Source organism: Hemiscyllium ocellatum, chromosome 3, assembly GCF_020745735.1.
Source record: "Hemiscyllium ocellatum isolate sHemOce1 chromosome 3, sHemOce1.pat.X.cur, whole genome shotgun sequence".
NCBI lineage: Eukaryota > Metazoa > Chordata > Chondrichthyes > Orectolobiformes > Hemiscylliidae > Hemiscyllium > Hemiscyllium ocellatum.
This window is the reverse complement of record NC_083403.1, coordinates 113,713,424-113,729,314: the sequence shown is the minus strand read 5'-3', so window position 1 is coordinate 113,729,314 and position 15,891 is coordinate 113,713,424. Positions and strand designations below refer to the sequence as shown.

Sequence of the window (15,891 nt, the reverse complement as noted above, 5' to 3'; positions counted from 1 at the left end):
GAATATGAATTGGAGCCTTGCGATGATCCTGGCGTTCCTGCTTTCAGCAGAAGAATTGGGTTTCAGTTTGGAGTAGGGGACTCATTGACCTTTTCCTGCTTTCCTGGATACAGACTTGAAGGTGCTACTCAGATCACCTGTTCTGGAGGAGGACGGCGTGTATGGAGTGCACCTCTTCCAAGGTGTGTGGGTAGGTGGTCACATGCTTTCATTTCATGCATCCTAAAGTTGAGTTTACTCGAGATTTTGCTAGGAAAAGTCCAGGCACAAAAATAGGCCTCCCTGCAACATGATAGTCCTCACAATACCAATCAATTCCAATAATTCCTTAATTTCACAGTGACAGCTCCTGGAAGCATTTGTTAAAAGTCATATTGTTAAATTTGAAGTAAAAGTTGATTATAATAAGTAAATACACCAAAGTTAATTGAGGTTAACTACGAAATCATGATGCTTAATCCTTGGGCAACACAAATGGGATACAAATTAAAATCCTGTTATATATAGATTTCTTTTTTGGATACTGTTTGAAAGTTTTTTTTTACACAATGAAGTACAAACCGAGATATGGTTCAAATTCAAAAAAGATCCAACCTCTGCAGTGTAACTCAGGTGGGCCCTGAGCAGATTAAGAAATTGCAGAATAAAAACCACTTAGAAGAGGCATTAAGGATTGCAAAGACACAGAAACTACTCACAAAACATACAAGTTGTGCTCAAAGCAGGACAAGTGGTTACAGGAACGTTTGAAACTGACTGGTATGGAACTTCTCTTCATTGTTAGCATGTGATTACTGAAAAACGTGTTTGTTAATCATAGATTTAACTCAATTAGCTGGATGTGGTGGGAAGAATAGAATAGTAAGTTCAGCATGGCTTCCTATAATCACATACAGATTGGATGTGTGTCTTCTGAAATCTGTATTAATCTGTATTGTATGATAGGTTCAATATTGCACTTCCAAACAGCACAAACATGTGAACAAAAGTGCTTTGAAAAAAATTGAATAATTAATCACCAAGCAAACTCTTTGCATTATGTTTGTACCATCTATGCCATTATGGACTTCCCCTGACCTGTTTAACCACTGAAGGAAGTTTCTGCATAAATGTAATGAAGCAAAACAGAAGAATATTCATATACTCTGTGTTTCATTGTCTAACTTAGGATGCTCTCCTCCACAGGTGCAAGAACCACCGCATCCCATGAGGCATTTAATCACCGAAGTCTGGGTCTATATTCAAAACCGTCACGTCCATTCTTGACTTAAAATTGATCCTTTTTTTAATTGAAGAGATAATACTTTGCATCACCAGATGATTCTGTGTTCTCTCATTCTGTGCTTACAGTATGAGATGTGACGTCTATTTATATCATCTACGTCTTCCAACAATTCCTGAAAGATCACCATCATGGTGATCATAAAATATTCTTTCTCACTGCAGAAAAAAAGTTTACTTCTCTGAGCAGAATCATAATGCAGAGCCCCAAGTGCTCAAACTGTGAGTGGTGATCAGTTTCAAAACCTCTACAATTCACTCACTAATGTCTTCATTTGAGGTTGAAGCCTAAAATTACACATTTTTAAAATGTAGTCTCACCCATGACACGGGCAAATTTGTAACAATTTCTTTAACAGCTGAAGGCTTTTGTGTTGTATCTAAACAATTCAGATGAATAATGATCATTGCAGCTCATATTGTGAGAGAGGGAGGATTTGCCTGTTTGGATATTTCCATGAATACCCCTCGGGCGCAGCACAAATGTAAGAGATGGGCTGTTCACATTTTTCTTGAACTGGGTTACATCAATGTCATGAGAAAACTTGATCTGCTCTTGACTGAAGTCTGTATGCAAACTTCAGTCAAAATATTAGTGAGGCTTTAGGCCTGTGTCTGTGGTTAGGATTTCTGTCCTTTAAGAAACTGTTTCTCCAAACACAAGATGAAGGAAATTTTGCTGTTATGTGCAGGTTGACTTGGGAAGGATTGGATTAGGCTCTTATTAAATAGGGACTAGATTAGATTCTTATTATATAATTCTTGCATAATAAGAATTATATAAACCTTCTTATACATTGTTTAGTTTCTGTGTTGAATAATGTCTTCACTGTGAACAAAAAAAACTTCGAAATAAAGCCTGGATACAATGATATCTATATCTTGTTTTATTTGTTAATGGGGTGTGAACACTGGTGGTGAGGCCATCATTTGTTGATCATTCCCAAATGCCTTGTAGAAGGTGGCTGTGTGAGCCTCCCTGTGAACTGCTGCAGTCATGTATTCTACAAACATCATCAGTATTGTTTATGAGGGGGTTCCTTGAATTTGAACAGTGAACAAACTGTATTATGATTCCAAATGCGATAGTTCCAAGTCAGGATGCTGTGTAACTTGGAGTGAACTTATAGGTGATGTTCCCATCTGTCTCCTGCCCTTTTATTTCAAGACAATAGAGATTATGTTTAAAAGGTGCTGTCAATTTAGGCTTGGTGAGTTGCTACAGTACATTTTGTTAATGGTACATATTACTGCTGCTGTCTATTGTTGGTGGGCATAATGCATTTTAAAGCAATTGATGAAGTATCAACCGGGTGGTTATTTTTTCCCTGCATTGTTTTGAGTTTGATGAGTAATGTTGGTGCTGCACTTAACATTCAATTGGAGAGTATTGTATCGCACCCTTAACTTGTGCCTTGTAGATAGTGGACAGACACTGGGGACTCAGGAAGTGAATTATTCATCACATAATTCTCAACCTCTGACCTGCCTTGCAGCCACAGCCACTAACTTGTCCAGTTAAGCGTCTGGTCAATGATAACCCTGACGATGTTGTTATCAAATGATTCAGCATCAGTAATGCTATTAGTGTCAAGGGGAGGTGGTTAGATTTTCTCTTTTTGGGGAGAATCCATTGATAACCATCAGTATCTCTAACCTTATAATGGAGAGAAGGGCATAGACAGGTAGGTAAAGACAGTTGATTCTCAGACACTGCTCTTAGGAACTCCTGCAGTGATATTCTGGGATTGAGGTGATAGATCTTCAACAACTATACCACTATCCTTTGTACTAGTATGACTCTAACAACTGAAGAGCTTTCATCTGATTTTCAGTACTTCAACTTAGTCAGACTCCTTGGTGACTTACTTAGTTGAATGACACCTTGACATTAGGGATATACTGTCTTATTCACCCCTCCAGCATTCACTTCTTTTGTCCAGGATTGGAGCAAGGAATATCAAGACTGTAATGAAAGCTGGAACCAAATGCCTTGGCAGAATGTAGACTGAGGATCGATGAGCAGGTTATAGCTGAGTAGTATTGTTAGATAGTCCTGCTGATGATTGTCAGAATCTGCCTTTTGTGCACAGCAACGATCTGGGCATTTTTCAACATTGTAGGTGTAGATGTCAAAGTTGCAGCTGCAGTGGAACAAGTCAGGCTTTTGACAATAAGTGTTGCCGTATTCCATACCTTCAGCTGTTTCTTGACATCAGATGAAGTGAATTGAATTAGCTGACATTTGGCATCTGTAATGTTGGAGATGTCATGAAAAATAAGACAGTGATCATGCACTTAACAGATCTGCTTGAAGTTGGTTGTGAATGATTAAGCTTCAATGTTTGCATTGACATGCTGGCTTGTTCAACATTTTGATTGAAGATATTTGTGTAGCTTCCTTTCCTGAATATTTATTGATTTTTCCACCATCAGTCACAAGTGGATGTGGCACATCTGCTTCTTTTGGATCCATCGGTTGTGGGGTTGACTCACCGTTCCTAAAGCATGTTGCTTCTGTGGCTCAGCATGAAGCTGTCCTGTTTTGTCGCTTCACCAGGATGATCTCTCATTATTAGGTTCAGCTGGTGCTGCTTCTGCAATGCAGAGTAATCTGCTGGCTTAATGGCATTGATGGATTGAGGGATATGTTACGGATTGCTGTTGATAGAACCCCAGAACTAGACTGTGTCTATTCTGAAATGGTTTTAGGGCCAAACTATCCAATGGAGAAATTCTCAGTGTGAGGGTGGGATACGTAATGGGGATGGTCACTCTTATTAATACTGTCAAGGGCAGATACATTTGTGATACATAAGTGAGGTTCAGATCAAGTAATCTTTCTCTCTTGTTGGTTCTCTTACCACTCACCACAGGTAAGATATGTCTCTCAGAACTCAGACAGCTCAGTTAGTTGCGGTACTAATGCGTCAATGTTTGTGGCAGATGTTGAAATCCCCCACCTTGAGTAGTTTCTGTGTCTTTGCAGTCCTTAATGCCTCTTCTAAGTGGCTTTCAATGTGAAGACTGCTGATTGATGAGTCGACAATAAGTGTTATTCAGCAAGACATTTCTTTGTCCATGATGTCATGAGACATCAAGAGGTTCAGAGTCAGTGTTGAGGTTTCCCAAAGTCAATCTCCATAAGTCTAGATAATCACATTTTTGCCATCTCTGGTGGGACTGTGTTTTTTGAGCAAGGTCCCCCCCAGCCATGCCCTCCCCTTCCCCTGCTCTGCTACCATCAGTTCTGGAACCTCATAACAACTGAACCCAAGGACTTTATCACTAATCAGCTCAGCTGACACCCTACCTGCCTGGAACATCTGGAACTCTGACTGCTCACTTAGCTTACACACTTACCCTTTCACAGCAGCCATTAATATTTCCTTGGAGGATTCAACATTTTCTCTCTCTCTCTCTCTCTCTCTCTCTGACACACACACACACACACACACACACACTCTTGCACTTACTCATACACTTGCTCAATCTTTTTTGTGAAAAAAATAAAACCTGACCTCAGCTTAAAACATTGAAGCAGGACCTCACACCTATAGTGCATCATCTAAACTGAGATGTCACCTCTTGTACAATGATAACGCCTTTAATTATCTAAGGACAACAATTTGAAAGGAATCAGGATTTTGCATTTTAATCAGCAGTCTACCTTCTAACTCATTAAAGGACTCAACAAAGGCAACCAGTTTTCAACTTATTAACTTTTTGCTTATAAATACTACGTCTTATACCTCCTCATCATACCATGCCTGAGGAGGGAGCTCAGCTTTGAAAGCTTGCGATTTCAAATAAACCTGTTGGACTGTAACCTGTTGTCGTTTGATTTTTGATCTTATCAAAATGCCTGACTGTGCTGCTGTACACTGAATTTTCCAGGGAAGTGATCCCCATAAAAAGGAGGAAGGTTTGTCTTATCCTGACTATGCTGCACCACATAGGAACTGTGTTGACTTCAGATATACTCTGAATGTCTGAAGTTCTAGAAACCGCTTTTTTCTGTCATTTCTGACATGATGCCAACTTATTTTCTAGCACCATGCTTATCTGTAGCTCTCAAAATATTTTTTTCCAGTGATAACTGTTTTGGAGATTCTTTTGTTGCAAGGTTTTTTCCGGAGAAGAGCTCATTCAAAATGCAGCAACAGTCAGATCTTGGAGGAGTTGAACTTCATTGAATGTCATGACCATGAGAACTTTACATACGTGACATTCAAAAATGGGCAATGGCTTTGGCTGTACATCTAAACATTTGAGATCATTATTTAATGTTTCATCCTATCTTCTTTTTCCTCTTTGCGCAGCACTGTATATCTGTTTCAATGTGCACTGTTTCTGCTGCATCAAATTTGAACAATGACTTGTGTCGAAATCAACTCCAAAGTTAGTGCCTCTCAATTGGCCACCAATAGATCCCTTTCCTCGAGATTGATTTTCTCCCTGTTGCTAAATTGACAGGGAATGGAAGCATGCCCTCTGCCCAAATTGAGTTTGACGTCTGAAGCCAAGATTTGGACTCAGGCTCTCTGACTGAAAATTCAATACTTCACCAATGTGTGCTGAGATGGTGCAGAATAGGGAAGCATTTCCTTTGCAATTACTTTGCTCCCCCAGTGGTGGAAAAGAACACCTGCTTCTGCTTGGTTTCTCAGAACAGAATTGGACATTCTTGTGCCACTATATTCTAGTGCCACAGCATAGAGGCTATTGTTGTCCAATTCTGTTCTGAGAAACCAAGCAGAACCAACTCATGCGTTCTTTTCCACCACTGGGGGAACAAAATAATTGCAAAGGAAATGCATCCCCCTTCTGCACACGTCACCTGACAGCTGACTCAAAGCAGTATTGCAAAGGTTGGATACATCCGCATTCTTGGCTGCAGCTACTGTGTTTGCCAGGGACCCAGAGAGTTGTGTTGTTGGATATCCTTGACCAGAATTACCAGAAAACTGTGAAAAAGAAATTAAATTCAAAATTTAGTTTAAGAATAATTTTGTGGTAAATGACAGTGTAACGGTGTGCCTTTCAAACTGTGATCTGATGATGGCCATATGCACGTGCAGAGTACAGTTAGATTGTACACATTTTATAAAAAATGTTCTAACATTCACTAAGTGTATTGCATGACTAACAGCAATCCTAAAGAGAATGATCCCTCACCTACTAGGTGCATAATGTCCATGATCCCGGGATGTGGTGTTCCATTTACTATGTTAACAGATTTCTTGCAGTTTCCACATCATTTCATAATTAAGAGAATCTGCAAGAAAATATGAACTGATGGGTTTTGCTGACAAACATAGAGTCTCCAAATGATGTACAGTAAGATGGTACTTCGAGTAATGGTGGAAATGATTTGAGTAGCATTGCATGAGCTGCAGTTGATTATTTGCAATCCTATCTTTAGGCTGAAACACGTTTGATAATGAATCCCTTCAACCATATTAAGTAGTTATTTAAAAGTTCACATGTTACTGTTAGGATTCCAAAATTATCTTGTTTTCTGCATAATTACCCACAGCTAATCTTGCAGCTAATAAGCTGAATAAATGATTCACTTTGGTGATTTTTAAATATTATGGCTATTGGTGCTTACAACTCACAGAAAAAGTTCACAATTTCCACTTCAAATCTAGGATTTTTGCTGTCTCTTGTGTCACATAATTGACACTAAATATATGGGCTGTATGCGTCAATGATGTTATATGGGAATCCTGGAGGGTATTTTTGCAGCAGACAACAATTATAAGTAGTATTTTGTAATTGAGTTGTAATTGGTGTATTTTTTTTCTCTGCATTTACTCTAAAAGGTGTTTTAATTGCTTGCACTTTGTATTTGTGACTTAGCTGAATGTGGAGCCTCTGTATCAGCGACAGAAGGTACTCTCCTGTCACCAAACTACCCAGCCAACTATGACAACAATCATGAATGCATCTATAGAATAGAGACGCAGTCAGGGAAAGGAATCCGCCTTCGAGCCAAGATGTTTGAACTTCAACAAGGCGATGTTGTCAAGGTAACAGTGACCTCAGCAGACGTCGTTTCTTTTTGTTTATATAAAATAAGCTGATCAATAGTTTCACTTGTACTGCAGAATTTCGACATGCTGTACATGCTGAAAGTAAAATTATACAAGTGGATTACTTGAACCAATTTGAACCCACACATTGATTGACGAACTTGTTTCAAACAAGGCATCATTGGTTTTCAAACTTAATTTAGATATTTGAACTTTAAATGGTTCTTATTTCTATTTGAAATATAGTCAATTAAAACTCTGTCAAAAATGTGATCAATGAACCATAGCCAGGAGGTTTTCAAGTTTAATTTAGTAAATCTTGTGAACCAACTTAAATTAGTTGAATTGGCGGCTGGAGCCTCCATTGCATTAGATTAGGGAGGAGAAATTGCAAGCTCGGGTTCCCAGAGGTTCCTTCACTCCTCTGTCTCTACTCACCTGTTTTTGGTGATACGCACTGTTCAGTCTTGTGTAAAATGAAAATTTTAAAAAAACATTGTGCATATCTATTGCACATTTCATATCCTGAGAATGCCCTGCATTTTGCTTTTCTCAATTTGCTTTCTTTCTCGACTTAACCTTTTCTGAAGTAGAGTGATTCCAGGGTGATAATCTAGTGGTGGGATGAACACTCCGATATCTTATCAGCATGCAAGTTTGTGCCATTTGTGACAAAGTTGCGGTTTTTAGGACAAAACTCAAGTGCTACAGAAACTCAGCAGGTCTTGCAGCATTGTTTTCTTTTAGTTTGCTCATTGAATATAGACGTCACTGGTTGAGGCAGCATTTATTGTCCATCCCTTGTTGCCCTTAAGAAGGTGGTGGTGAACTACCTTCTTGAACTGCTACAGTCCATGTGCTATGGCAGATCTACAATACTGTCAAGGTGGGAATTCCAGGAACATGACTCGGTGACACAGAAGAAGTGGTAATTTAATTCAAGTTAGGATGATGAGAGGTTTGGAGAGGAATTTGCCGGTGGTTCACATGTATCTGTTGCCTTTGTCCTTCTTGATGGCATTGGTCATGGCTTTATAAGGTCCTGTCTAAAGAGACTTTGTGAACTTCTGCAATGTGTTTTGTAAATGATGCACACTGCTGTTACTGACCATTTCTGGTGGAGGGATTGGATGTTTGTGGATGTGTTGCCAATCAAGCAGCTGCTTCGACTTGGATTGTGTCAAGCTTCCTGAATATTGGTTGAGCTGCAGTCCTGTCCTGACCTTAAAGATGGTGGACAGACTTTGGGTGTCAGGAGGTGAGTTACACGCTCCAGGATTCCTAATAACCATCATACTTATATGACTAATACAGTTCAGTTTCTGGTCAATGATAACTCCAAGGATATTGGTAATGGAGGATTCAGTGATTGTGATACCATTAAATGACAAATGGCAATGGCCTATTGCTCCTTTGTTAGAAATAGTCATTGCTCGGCACCTATGTGGTGTGAACGTTACTTAGCACTTGTCAGCCTAAGCCTGGATATTGTCCAGGTCTTGTTTCACTTGTGCATAGACTGCTTCAATCACGAATAGTCCTGAATATTGTGTAGTCATCCGCAAACATCCCTACTTCAGATCTTTTGATGGAAGGAAGCTCATTGGTGAAGCAGTTGGAGACTCTTGGGCCAAGGACTGCAGAAAGTGAAACACTGTTAACATTTTAACTCGGGAAGCACGTTCTGTTTTTCATCTCCAGCACCCACAGTAGGTGGCTTCTTTTTGACCATTTTTAGGATGCAGTGTGAGAGAGTTGTTTTGAAAAAGAAGGATTACTTTACTTTAACTATTCAATGGCAGCGAGTGATGAAATCCACTTGTTGTATTTCCAACTGCTCAAAAGTAAATGACTAAGTTTCCATTGATGGATTTTATCTCTGATGTGGAGGTACAGGTGTTGGACTGGTGTGGATAAAGTCAGAAGTCATACCACACCAGGTTGCAGTCCAACAGGCTTATTTGAAATGACAAACTTCCAGAGTGCTGCCCCTTCATCACGTGAAATGAAGAAAGGCATACAGGCGCAGAATTTATTGGCAGGGAGATCAATGGGCAGAGAGATCAAAAGATCGTTCATATAGTGTGAATGCAGTATCAAATAACAAGTCTCTGCAGGTGATCAAAAGCATCAGATGATGTGCATAAAGTATCAACAGCCAAATAGCGAGTGAAGGGGATGACCTGTAATCCAATTAATTGATGCAGAGAGATAATTCGAGAAAAATAAAAATAATGTGGTGCTGGAGACAAACCAGATGACTGGAATAATATGATAGTTGGAAGGGTCACAAGTCGAGGTATGGAGCCAAAGTGACAAGTCATCCAAAATTGTACAATCTAATTAAGGTGGAGAATTCATAGCAAGTTATCAAAGACAGTAAGGAAGATTTTACAAATACAAAACAGTGTGGTGGTGTTATGTGTAGCATGACATGAATCCAAGGTCAGGGTTGACGTGATCTTCATGGGTACAGAACTTGGCTATCAGTTTCTATTTGGTGATGCTGTGTTGTAGTGTATCTTGAAGGTCACCTATAAATTCTGTGCCTGTATGCTTTTCTTCACTTCTCCTGACGAAGGGGCAGTGCTCCGAAAGTTGTGATTTCAAATAAACCTGTTAGACTCTAACCTGATGTCATGAGTTTTTAATCTCAGCATGCACAGTTCACCACTTCTCATCTGCACTGAAACAAGCATTTATTGTTTGGGCTAAAAGTTTTTTTTGTTATTTTGTTTGAATTATCACTGCATTGAGGCAAAGACAGTTTCAAATCAAAATTTCTTACATAATCTCAAACTAAGGGGTATTAATTGTGATTTTGTTACTGTTGTAAAGATAATGATTCTGAAGTGATTTGTGTTCTAATTACATTGGCTCCACCTATTCTATTGATGTCACACTGAGTCTGTGGGAGGGGGACACGGTTCTCCACTCAAGCTTTGGTCAGGAGAAGCCACATCTGTGCAAGGCACCTTAGGTGCTAGTAATTATGCCTGACCGAATGTTGGATTTAGTATGATTATGCATTAACTAAGAACAGAGCTTCTTCTGTAGATACCATACAGTGGTGTGTTCTCAATCAGTATTTACTCAATAGGCCCTGGGCAAACAAGGATCGGTAGTAGTGAACTAAATCAAGCAACCCTTACCTGATACCATATAGTGGTAGCATATACCACAAGGTTCCAGAAATGCTCCAATATCACAATTAAGATCACTTATTTAGAATGTATCCCTTGATTACCTTTCCCCATTTATATCACAATTTATTAATAGTTGCATATTTTCTTTTTATTGTTGCTCCTCACATTGGTTGGGTCACAGCGGAGTCTCTGTGTCACTTTTACAGAGTTATGTCCTGATCAGCTGTTAATTACCAAAGGCAGCTGGCCAAGTGAGGAACACTAGGCACTGTTGGATCAAGACAGCCATCCTGAGAAAATTCTGGAGATACTTACACGTTCAAATGTATTTATTTAATTTTACTTGGTTTAATTTCATTTAGTGACGCAGCTTGCTGCTTGTTTTTTCCCCTTTCTTTCTGAGCAACATTGTTATTCAGATGGGTTGATGACTGAGCTGTTTTCAGTGGATTTAGTCTTGTAGCAACCCTGGAAGTAGCATTTCAAGAAGTCCAAGTTGTAATGCTCTATTTCCTTCCCTTAGAGTTGATATCTGCCTCAGACGTACAATGTCATCAACATAGACAACCTTCTGGAATTTGTGCAAGAACCATTAAATTCAGTCTAAGTTAACTGGCAATTTGAGGAGACATAAGAGAGCGAGTTTTGTACAGTGAGTTGTTCATGATTTGACACACTGTGAAGCAGAATATTATTGTTATTGTTCAGTTCAAGAGTTGCAGGTTTTCTTGCTCCATGCCAGTACTGTTCTGTTTCTTTCTAGTGTCAGCTTGCCCTGTGGGAGATGGTAGCACAACAATGCTGCACTGTATGTGGGTGATGCAGCTGCCATAGTTGAATAGTTGGAGATGGGAAGAGGGAGCCAATGAGGATGGTAATATTGATAGTTTTGTGAGGATAAGCTGAAGTATATGGATATTTATACAAGAGCCCTAAGTATTAAATCTGTGGATAGCTGAATAATGGTGTTCTATTTTCTACATTTAAAATTGCAGTATTGACAGACAGCAAATGGCCTCATTTCATTCATGACAATTGCCCTTTATTCTGGACAGAATTTCTTGAAGAGTATATACTCGGCTCTTTGATGAATGCAAAAGCAGTCTGCAGTTCCTTTTTTGCTTGCTTCACAATTCATACGCTCATCACTATTGATCTCCCTCTCCATTCCAACTTTGTGGTTGTTCTCAATGTCCGTTAATTCTTTTCATGTTCAAAGATTGATTAACTTCTATTGATCTATGACTTCAATACACTATATAACTAGACATCCATCTCTGCCTGAGATATGGGAAATCCAAACAGTCATAATGTTTTGAGTGAAGACATTTCTCCTTCCATCAGTCATAAATGGCTGACCCTTTTCTCTGAGACTGTTATCCATTGTTTTAGTCTTGACTTCTCTGCATCTGTTCTGTGAAGCCAGACAAAAAATCTATACTGGCTCTCTCTAACAAGCTGAAAGTTTTCAAGCTATTCAGTCACCTCTTCTCATATTTTCCAGCAATTCCCTGACAATGAACATTGATTATTTGAGGACCAATGAAGCTTAGCTTTACAATGGGGAAGAGTCAGGAGGCAGACTGATTCTATTTTAGCAGGAAACAGGGATTGAAGTTTGGCAATATTCTGAAGGACAGTCAAGCAGATACACATGCTCTCTCTCTCTCTCTCTCTCTCTCTTTCTCTTTCCTGATATTCCCATCAAGAGGAGCTGTCTCTGAATTAAGATTATTGCTCAGTACAAATCTAATGAAATGTTCTAACTTACAACATGAACAGAAATTGCTGGAGCGACTCAGCATCACAAGTGTTGGCAAACCTGCTGAGTTTCTCCAACAATTTCTGTTTTTGTTCCAGAGTTCCAATATCCACAGTTTAGCTTAATGTTCTCGCCCATTTTTCAAAGCTGAAAAACATTTGATCTTAGGGATTTATAGCTCTTTAGTCCATTTATTTCTTCATTACTATTATTTTTTCTCAAATTGATTATGTTAAATGTCAGACACTGGTTCAATATGCGGGTCGGTGTGGACTTGTTGGGCCGAAGGGCCTGTTTCCACACTGTAAGTAATCTAATAATTAGTTTCCTCAGTATGTCTGATGAGCTGACCTGTCTTGTAAATGTGAATGCATAGTCATTTTTCAATACGAGTGATGCTTTCCTTATTTTCATTGGCAATATCAGCATTCACAGAGACTCGTTTTGCTAGGCTGCTTACTAGTTAGTCAGAGGTTAAAATTAATTGAAAATTTTACACAACCCGCAATGGCATTACAGTCTGTTCTGCTATAATGCGGTAGTTGTGTTCTCTTGAGACCTCATGTTATGAAAATCGCACAGTAGAAATAATAGGGCCTATAGGAAAAACAGGATTTGAGGCGAACCACTAAAAATATCAGTAAAAATTGAAATGAAAGTAGTAGCTGTCCAAACATAAATGACAGCACAGTCTATGTAAATGTTAAAATCATATGTTTAAATGAAATAATACAAGATATTTAGCACTTTAAGGGCTTTCTGAGCTTGCTGAGTTGCAGGACTTTATTAAGACAAGGGCTGAAGGCCACCATCAGCATGATCATTACTTTCAGGTGCAGTTCTAGGTACAGGATTATGACAAAAGAAAATATTTAGTCCAGAAGTGGAGGCTGTGGTTCATTGTCCTCAGACTGTTTCTTGAGGGGAGTTGGCTTAAAAAAAGGCATCTAGTTTTTGCTGCTTTGCTATCATTCCTCTCTCATGAAGAAGTTGCTCATAGGGTGCCAGATAAAATGTTATGCCACAAACTGCTATCCTGCTGTGTTCTGTTTGATAGTCATTATCTTCTGAGAGCTGCAATTGCTTCTCAGTTTCCCTCAGGATAGAAGACAAACAAGAAGTGGGGAGTTTTCATGGTGCTGTCGCTGGACTTCATTGTCTTTATCTCGAGCTTCAATTTTCCCCACAGCAACAAGTTCTTTTAGATCAGTCTCCATTTCTTCAAGTCCAACTTGCTTTGCCAAGAGCAACACAATGTTCTTTGATTGCTGGAAGCTTCTCTGATTGTTCAAAGCCTTTAAAATCATGAAGAAAATCTGGGAGAAGCTTCCTGCAAGAAACTACATGTAAGCGGTCCTTACTGACATCACCCCAGGCCTCCACAATGATGTCAATAGCATTCTTAATGTTAAAACTCTTCCAAAATTGAAGAACACGATCCTCATTATCTCCCCAGTAGCTGCAATTAGCTTCCTGAATGTGTGCCTTAAATAATAAGCTTTAAAGGCTGCTATTGCACCTTGGTCCATGAGTTGAATGAGAGAGGTTGTGTTCAGAGGTATAAATAATATTTTGATGTTTTCAGAAAGCTCACCAATGGTGGGAGGATGGCTTAATGCATTGTCCAGAATGAGGAGAATTTTGAAATCCAAATCTTTACTCCTGCAATAATTTTTAAAAACTGGCTCAAAGATATCAACGATAAGGTGAGAAAAAGTTTGCCCTGCCACCCAACCTCTTTTGTTTCACCGGAGATAAACACTGAGAGTGGACTTAATGGAACTGGAAATGGAATTCCATCCTAACCAACTGGGGTTCATGTTTTTAAAAAAGCAATTCCCCAATTCACCAACTGTGTTACAGCCAAATCAAGTTGATGAAACATGCATTCTAGGAGAATGACCCATACTCAGTATAAAAGTGTGTTGCAATAAAAGCATAGCAGGTCAGGCAATATCCGAGGAACAGGAGAATCGATGTTTCTAAACCCTACATTAGGAACATCGGTGGGGAAGAGGACAGTTAGATAAATGTGAGGAGAGGCTGGGGCTGGGGGGAGGTGGCTGGAAGGACATAGATGGATGTAGGTGAGGGGTGATGGTGATAGGTCAGAGCAGAGGTGGGCAGGAAGATGGGCAGGTAGGACAGTTCAAGAGGGCAATTCCGAGTTGGAGGATTAGATCTGGGATGAGGTGGGGGGAGGGGAGATGAGAAAACTTGTGAAATCAATGTTGATAATGTGTGGTTGGAGGGTCCCAAGGTGGACGATCAGGCGTTGGGTGGCGAGCATTTGGTGTTTGAGGAGGCTCAGGACTTGCATCTCCTTGGTGGAATGGGAGGGGGAGTTGAAGTGGTTGGCCACAGGGTGTTGGGGTTGTTTGGTGCATGTGTCCCACCGGTGTTCTCTGAAATGTTCCATGAGTTGGCATCCTGTGTCTCCAATGTAGAGGAGATCACATCATAAGCAAAGGGCATAGTAGATGAGATGTTTGGATATGCAGGAAAATCTCTGCTGGATGTGGGACTTTGGATAGAAGTGAGGGGGGAGGTGTGGCCGTAGGTTTTGTACCTCCTGCGACAGCAAGGGACGATGCCAAGAGTGGAGAATGGGTTGGTAGGGGGGCTTAAACCTAATGAGGGAGTCGCGGAGGAAAGTGTATCTCTGGTGGTGGGGTCTGACTGTAGATGATGGAAATGACAAGAGGATGATGCGCTCTGTCCGGAGGTTGGTGGAGTGGAAGGTGAGGACCGGAGGGGTTTCTAATCTTGCAGTTGGAGGGGTGGGATTCAAGGGTGGAGGAGTGGGAAGTGGAGGAGATGTACTAGAGGGCATTGTTGACCATGTGGGAGGGAAAATTGCAATCCTTAAAGAAGGAGGCCATCTGGGATGTCCTGTGATGGAATTGTGCCTCCTGGGAGCAGATATGGTAGAGGCAGAGGGAATGGAAGAAAGGGATAGCATTTTTATAGGAGGGGGTTTGGGAGGAGGTCTACTCCAGGTAGGTGTGGGAGTTGGTGGTTTGAAGTAGATGTTCGTGTTGAGTGGGTCACCGGAAATGGAAACAGTGAAGTCCAGGAAGGGGAGGGAGGTGTCCGAGTTGGTCCAGGTGAATTTGAGATCAGCGTGGAAGGGTGGAAGTATTCGTGAAATCTATGAACTGTTCAATCTCCTCATGGGAACACAAGGTGGTGTCGATACAGCCACCAATGTAGCAGAGGAAAAGGTGGGGTATGGTGCCGGTGTAACTGTGGAAGCTGGACTGTCCCACGTATCTGATGAAGAGGCAGGCATAGCTACCCCTTTGGTCTAAATGAAGTGGGAAGGTTGAGGGTGAGTACCAGTTCAGCCAATCAAATGATTATATCGGTGGATGGGTACTGGTTGGGCCGGTAGGAAAACAATGGAGGGCTTGGAGGCCTTCATCATGGCGGATGGGCGTGTACATGGACTGGATGTCTATGGTGAAGATGAGGTGTTGGGGGCTGGGGAAATGAAAGTCATGGGGATGATGAAGCGCATGAGTGGTGTCCCAAATGTATGTCGGGGGTTCCTTGGTCAAGGGGGACAGGATGGTGTCAAGACATGGGGAGATAAGTTTAGTGGGGCAGGAGCAGGCCAACTGGATGGGTCAACTGGGCAGTCAGGTTTGTGAATTGTGGGTAG

At 40.5% G+C, this 15,891-nt stretch overlaps 1 protein-coding gene across 1 annotated transcript in view; it reads left to right on the top strand.

Annotated features, from left to right (window-relative positions):
* LOC132835936 (CUB and sushi domain-containing protein 1-like) overlaps positions 1 to 15,891 on the top strand; it is a 2,426,762-nt gene that overhangs the window by 1,899,076 nt on the left and 511,795 nt on the right. The window contains exons 22-23 of the mRNA XM_060855058.1: positions 2 to 190; positions 7,147 to 7,316. Of these exons, the coding sequence (XP_060711041.1) occupies positions 2 to 190; positions 7,147 to 7,316 (359 nt within the window). The remainder of the gene's footprint in view (position 1; positions 191 to 7,146; positions 7,317 to 15,891) is intronic.